This window comes from Euphorbia lathyris, chromosome 7 (genome assembly GCF_963576675.1).
Source record: "Euphorbia lathyris chromosome 7, ddEupLath1.1, whole genome shotgun sequence".
NCBI classification, from domain to species: Eukaryota; Viridiplantae; Streptophyta; class Magnoliopsida; order Malpighiales; family Euphorbiaceae; genus Euphorbia; species Euphorbia lathyris.
Window position 1 is genome coordinate 52,725,527 of NC_088916.1, and position 7,804 is coordinate 52,733,330.

General features: G+C 36.1%; 1 protein-coding gene across 1 annotated transcript; it reads left to right on the forward strand.

Moving 5' to 3' along the window:
- Nucleotides 1–2,697: 2,697 nt before the first annotated feature.
- On the forward strand, nt 2,698–6,490 carry LOC136201493 (lysine histidine transporter-like 8). The gene is made up of 5 exons (XM_065992169.1): nt 2,698–3,347; nt 4,648–4,781; nt 5,017–5,444; nt 5,525–5,656; nt 5,819–6,490. Exons 1-5 carry the CDS (start codon nt 2,965–2,967, stop codon nt 6,305–6,307), a joined length of 1,566 nt encoding a protein of 521 aa, XP_065848241.1. The 5' UTR covers nt 2,698–2,964; the 3' UTR covers nt 6,308–6,490.
- The last annotated feature ends 1,314 nt before the right edge of the window (nt 6,491–7,804 follow it).

Genomic DNA, 7,804 nt, shown 5'->3' on the forward strand with positions numbered 1-7,804 from the left:
TATGGGAATTATATAATAACATTTTAAAATGCTTGCATCACATATTTCAGATACAAGTATTTTATTGTGGCCAAGTGATTAATTAATTATATTTTAAGTAAGTTGGTGAGATTAAGAAAACATTTTAAACAAGTTGAGAAAACTATAAAGATACTTAAATGTTTAAGTAACCGACCACACTTTTTAAAACATGTATTAAGCCATTTATAAAGGGAGTTGCCATTAACCGTGCTCTAATCATTTATTACCGCCCTCATTTTGATAATTTTGTCATTCTCATTATTTTTTACCAAAACTGATACTTCTTTCTCTCTCCCGAGCAAAACTAAAATTCTAAAAAAATGGCCACGAGAACTCCGGAAATGGACGATTTCGAAGACGAGTTATGAAAATTTTAAAATTTCTCGTGATTTTTCGTTTTTTGCACTGGACGGTCACAAGAACCGCCTGGTCAAATGGACAGGCCGCTAGTAAAAACGCCCCACTTGGCCATTGTCTAAACAGTTTTTATGACCGTTCAGGCATATGGCTAGGCAGATTTGACCCATTTTTTCCATTATTTGAGTATAAAACGCATTTGAAGTGCATTTTTAACAATTATTGTGATTTTCATTTATTTTCAGGTGCCATTAGAAGACTGGGTTGGTGGCGGAATCGATTACAGTAGATGTTTCATTACGGACATGATTTTCCAGACAAGTTCAAAAGCTATCGAGAGGGCATAAAATGTTACAATTCAACATGGTTTTGAGCTGATTATTGCTTTGCATAAACCCAGAGAAAAGTAGAAGGTTTTGAGAAGTTCTCGTGGTGAACGATATAGAGGAGTTTTGAATACTTTGGACAAGGCTTTAAAAAGGAAAAGTAAGACTAAAGCGTGCAAGTGTAAATTTCAGCTTAAAGTCGTATAATTGCAAGGCTATATCGGTTGGGGGATCTTGGTTTTGAAAGGGATTAAAAGTATGCACAACCATGCATTGGTTGTTTATCGAGAGGGATATCGACAAATGACTGGACTCAGTCTCGCTTCTAAAAAATTTGTACGTGACATGAGCTTGGCTCAAGCAAAGCCGTGTGCTATTTTGACGACACCTCATGAAAAACATCCAATTGACAATCCAACTATAAATCATGTGTATAACTATAGAGATCAGTTGAGAAAGGTTGAGTTTGAGGGTAGAGACGTGGTAAGTGAATTTTTGGATCTAGATATCGAGAACAAGTATGTGCATTTGACGTTTGCCGAGCCGGATAACAGTGTGTTGATGCATGTGTTTATGACACATCCAGTTGGCAGAATTAATCTGAACATACCACTGGTACATTGGCATAGATTCAATGTACAAAACGAATAAGTACAAAATGTCATTCTTTTAAATTGTTGGGATAACTCCATGTAATAACAACTTCAAGATAACTTATGCAATAATGAAAGGTGAGACCGAGTCGAGCTATCATTGGGTGATGGAGAGGTTGAGAAATTTGATTGAGTTTGATGTGAACCCGATGGTCTGAGGCATGCATGTCAGTCTCATCCACATCCATGCCGACATCATCCTGCCTCTCTATCTCTTGCATCCCCCGTGCCTTCGCCATCAGCCTCTGTGTCTCTCGGCTCCTCCGAGCAGAGGCAGTGACACCATATTTGGTAGTCTCCCGTTGTCCTGAACTACCTCCTATATCAAAACTCTGAAAAATGACAAACCAATCGAAAAACATCAGTTGTTATTTACTCTAATTCAAATCTGTTCCTAAACCCTAAACATTTTCATTATTATTTGCTCTAAGCATTTTGTCTAGTTGAGTTATGTTCTTATTTACTATCAATTTCATAACTTACATCAAATAACTTTACACTTAATATTCTATTTATACGCACTAATTTACGTCAATTAATGAATAATAAATACAAATTTAACATGAAAACAACAATCAGACGCTTCAGTAACTCGGTATAGACATTTTTTTTTAAATTTCGGGCCCCCCTTAAAGGGAGGGCGACCAAAATATTGTAGAAAATTTCAATTTCGGCCCTCCCATTAGGGGGGTGGTCAGAAAAATTGCCTAACATCAATTATTTCATAAGGGCCCTGTTTGGGAATTAGCTGTTAGCTGATTACATTAGCTGTTAGCTGTTAGCTGATTACATTAGCTGATTTGACTAGCTGATTTTATTAGCTGTTTGTGTAAACATGTTTGGTAAAAATTAGCTGATTGATAATAGCAGTTTGTGCAAAAAGACGAATAAGGACATTAATTTTGGCGCAGGAGAAGAGAGAGTCTATCTATTAGGGTTAAAGAAATCCATTAATTTTAATATTGCAAAACGCTAATTGAAAAAGCTCATTTTAAGAGCTTTTTCTAAATTAGCGTTTTCATCCCAAAACTCTCTCTCAAACCTCTTTTCATCAAACACTTCAATTAGCGGTTTCAGTGGTCAAACCTCTAAAGTTCGTCAAAACCACTCTTTTTATCTCAAAACGTTTTTTTTACCAAACAGGGGTAAGGTGTGATATGCCAAGCTATGGAAATGTTTATTTACTCCATTTATTTCAGTTTTAGATGCAAATATCAAACCGTAACAATAAATAAATAGTATGTAAACTAAAGCGGATACTTGTAGTAGTAGTAGGAAATTTCTCCCCCACCAAGGAATCATTACAAAGAACAAAAACCAAATAAAAAAGACGAAAGCCATCAATCAAAATCAATAACACTCAACAAGCTTCGCACACTTCACTTCTCACTCTCTCTTGTGTAGAGAGAGAGAGACTGGCACACATCACCACCACCAACTTTTTAGCAGTGGTCCATACTTAAGGCTTCATCAACGGTCCAAATCACCACATTGCAAACTTTCATGTTTACTTCACATTCCTCTTCCCCTTTCACTCTTCACCAGCACTAACAAAAGCTAAAAAAGCTCTCAACTTCCATTGTTTCTCCTCCTTCCAAGTTCTAAAAATGGAGGAAAGGCCTGAGACGGAGCTTATTTCCATTCCGGCGACCCCCCGTGTTTCTACACCAGAGATTCTTACTCCCTCAGGCCAGAGGTCTCCGAGACCACCCTCTAAGGAAGCTAAATCGTCGACGGCATGGACGCCGACCTCGTTTATATCTCCGAGGTTTCTGAGTCCGATTGGAACACCAATGAAGAGGGTTTTGATTAACATGAAGGGTTATTTGGAGGAAGTGGGTCATCTTACTAAGCTCAACCCACAAGATGCTTGGCTTCCCATTACTGAGTCTCGCAATGGCAACGCTCATTACGCTGCGTTTCATAATCTCAATGCTGGTGTTGGGTTTCAGGCCCTTGTTTTGCCTGTTGCTTTTGCTTTCCTCGGATGGTATGATCTTTCTCTCTTCTCGATTTACTATATGTGTTCTTGAGATTTGCAGATGTTACTAATTTTAATTTTGGTTTCAGCTTTTTGCTTCTTTTGAGTTAAATTTTAAAGTAAGGGTCTTTGCACTCCTTTTTAAGAATGTAGACTATGGTTTGCTTTAATACTTACTAATTTGCCAACTAAAAGAAAGCGACTCCACATATAGTCAGCAAAACCTGACTAAGTTTATGAATTTGTGGGTCTACTTAAAGTTGGATTCTTTTTCTTTTTCAAAAACTATGGCAGATTTGGTTTGAATAGAATTCCAAACTATCCTAAACAAGTCAATTCATTTATTTCTTTTCAAATGTTCAATTATTCTAGAGCAATTATCACTGGCATGATGGGGCATGCCTGCCCCCTCATGACATTATTTTGTTTTTTTACCTTTGGCCTCATTCAAACAAATGCTAACTCCTTTTTATAATTCATTATCATCTTATAGCTCTTGCAGCTTTTTCCAAACATTCATAATCACATTGATGCTTGCTTTTAGAAGTGTTTTTGTTGATGAATAGCCCCTATCAACCAAAAGAAAGAAAGTAAATTCCTGCTTTCAATGTTATTCTTATCAGTGTCCTTTAAAGAGTCTAATGACTGTACATACATTTTTATTCTTTTTGATTATGCTGGTGAGAAGCTTTTTCTGCATTTGCTGTTTTCCTCTGCATTTTTCTTGTATTGGATAGAAGGATGATTCTGATTCTAGGATAAAGAAAGCAAATCCACCATAAAGAAACAACAAAAAGTGGTTGTTGTGTTAAACTTTTTAGGACGAAGTACAAAAATAAATGTTGTGGTTTTCCACATATGCAAAGATGTCCTGTCGTTTAAAAGTTTGCAAACACGGATCCGAGGTTTCCTCCATTTACAAAGACAAACTTTGTCACTAGAACAATCTATATTTGTCTATGTGGCAAATATTGAAAACAAATATTTCAGCAGTCCATCCATTCCATTGTATCCATCCTAACATATATACACATTTTAAAGTAGAAAAAAACATTGAGATGACTCAAATTCCTTTTGTTTACTAACACTTTTTGTGAAAAAGTCTATCTTTCTAAGTAGATAATATACCACATCAACGTCTTTGCAAATGGGCGAACCACAAGATTTATTTTTGTAATTATCCCAAATTTCTATCTATGAAGTTACAGATTTTAATATTTTATTAAGTGGAACCGGAAAAGAAAGAATGAACACTCTGCTAGAAGAAGGGAAATGGAGTTGATTTTTTTTTTCCATGTATATTCTGTAGGAGTTGGGGAATACTATCCTTGACAATAGCATACATCTGGCAACTTTATACTTTGTGGATTCTAGTTCAGCTGCATGAAGCAGTTCCAGGGAAGAGGTATAACAGATATGTGGAGCTTGCACAAGCTGCATTTGGTAAGTATACAATGTAGCTTCCTGTTTAATCATTCCGTGTTCAAATTCTGATATAACTAGAAATTTGGACTTTATAGTAACTCATTGACAAGTGCTCGAAAGGAATCACATTGCGACGTGTGGTCTACTGCCTATTATCAGAATTGATGTTGATAAGGCTAACATAGATGCAAAATAAAGTGTAGATATATAAAGTAGTGAACATATGACTGATATAGTACTCTTTGGTTTCCAGGGGAAAGATTAGGTGTATGGCTTGCGCTCTTTCCGACTGTTTATTTGTCGGCTGGAACTGCAACAGCTTTGATTCTGATAGGAGGAGAAACCATGAAACTCTTCTTCCAAATTGTTTGCGGGCCTCTATGCACATCGAATCCCCTAACAACGGTTGAATGGTATCTGGTATTCACTTCTCTGTGCATTGTTTTGTCCCAGCTTCCGAACCTTAATTCAATTGCAGGACTTTCCCTCATCGGCGCCATAACTGCCATAACTTATTCCACTATGGTTTGGGTGCTCTCTGTTAGTCAAGAAAGACCACCTTCGATCTCTTACGAACCCCTCTCTTCACCATCCTTCAGTGCTTCAGTGTTTTCAGTAATGAATGCACTTGGAATTGTAGCCTTTGCTTTCAGAGGCCATAATCTTGCCATGGAGATTCAGGTATGTGTGTGCTCTCCGAGTTGCAAAATCAATTGCATTTTGATACCTTATTTTCTTAATTTGAATTTGCTTTTTCTTAGGCAACAATGCCATCAACCTTTAAGCACCCAGCTCATGTACCTATGTGGAAAGGAGCCAAAGTTGCTTATTTCTTCATTGCTATGTGCGTCTTCCCTATCGCCATAGGAGGCTTTTGGGCTTATGGAAATCTTGTAAGTTCATTGTCTTTATGTGATGGAATATTAGTTTCGTGTATGTTAAGAACCTCAAGTCCACTCTAAACTCTCACTGAGGTCTGTGGTTTGCCTTGTTCCATACGTGGTGAATCTTTGACTCGTAATAAATTGATAATGATTGTTCTTGTCTTGTTCCAGATGCCTTCAGGGGGGATTCTGAATGCATTATACGGTTTCCACAGCCACGATATTCCTCGAGGACTTCTTGCAATAACCTTTCTTCTAGTTGTGTTCAACTGCTTAAGCAGCTTCCAGATATACTCAATGCCTGTATTTGACAGTTTTGAAGCAGGGTACACCAGCAGAACCAACCGTCCATGTTCGATCTGGGTTCGATCAGGATTTCGGGTTTTCTACGGATTCATATCGTTCTTCATAGGCGTTGCACTTCCATTTCTATCAAGTCTGGCAGGTCTACTGGGTGGACTTACACTGCCAGTGACATTTGCATACCCATGTTTCATGTGGGTTCTGATTAAGAAACCTTCAAAGTACAGCTTCAAGTGGTATTTCAACTGGATACTTGGGTGGTTAGGAATAGCTTTTAGCTTGGCATTTTCCATTGGAGGAGTTTGGAGCATGGTTAACAGTGGACTCAGGTTAAAGTTCTTCAAGCCACCCAGTTAATGCTTTCATTATTACTCTTGTCTTCCACATATGTTGTAACTGTCACTTGTTTCTGTACATTTTTTTTTTTTGCTGAGTTGTTTACAGTTTTGGTAGTTGGTTTGCTCTTTGTGATTGAGATTTTAGCTATCTTGTCTTGCTTGGAATTATTATGGTTCAATACTAGTTGGAATTTGTTATCCACTTTTGTAGAGTTCATTTTTTTGTTTGGTTTTTGTTTTCCTATACTTTTAAGGCTTTAATATATAATTACACATGAATTTTATGAAATTTTTGCTTATGGCTACTATGTACTTATATTTTGATATATAAGTAGATATAAACTTGTCTATTTTGCACCTTCAACACCATTATTTTACATAGAGGTGGCAGTGGGCGAGAAAAAACCGAAAACCGTAGGGATCCGAACCGGTAGGGTTGGGAAAAAACCGAAAATTTTGGGTGCGGGGCTGGAGGCGGGGGGAAATTTTAGTCCGAACATTAAAATTGGGCGGGGTGGGTATTACTATCCCGAACCGCGGGGATCCGCAAACGGCTCCCGAAAAACCGACCGTAAAATCCCTAAAAAATCCCCGCAAAATCCCCAAACAATAAAATAAAATAATATATATATATATATATATATATATATATATATATATATATATATATATATATATATATAAGATAATTAGTATTTAAATGTGATTAAAAAAATAATCAATATTGTGATAAGTTAACTAATACTATTATCTACATCAATAACAATTTAATTTCGTTTTATTGTTGCTCTTAGTATATCACATGTATTTAGATATATGAGTACTGAATGCTGAGTTTTTTATTATATCAGTATTTTAATTTTGTTTTATTGCTACTCTTGGTATATCACATGTACTTAGATATATCAGTACTGAATGCTGAGGTTTTTTATTATATCAGTACTGATACTGAATGCTAAGTTTTTTTTTTATTATATCAGTACTTTAATTTTGTTTTATTGCTGCTCGTTTTATTGCTGCTCTAAACTGATATTTTATACCAGTAACACATAATGAATTTTAAATTTGAGGATTGTGTAATTTTTTAATTTGGAAAATTTTTTAAATTTTATTTGGGGATTCTCCGAAACCCGTGGAGAATCGTGCGGGCATGTGTGGGTGTCAAAAAATCCCCAAATATTTTTTTTGGGATTTTCCGAAACCGCCTCTGAAAATATTGGGGGCGGAATGGGGGATGCAAAACCGTCCCCGCCCCGTTGACACCCCTAATTTTACACACCATTTATTATTAAGAATTAAAAATTATGTTGCATGTCATATCACCAAATAAAGTATTAGATGTCAAAAATAATGTCAAAAATTGACAAGTTTATGTATGTATAAGATAGTTTCAAATCAAATCATATTTAAATTTTGGGATAAAGATTGCTTTAAGGTTTTTAAGAAGAGTTGATGTTGGATTATAGGTGTAGAGAGATTAACGATATTAATATCTGACGTGTCAATTTTGATTATC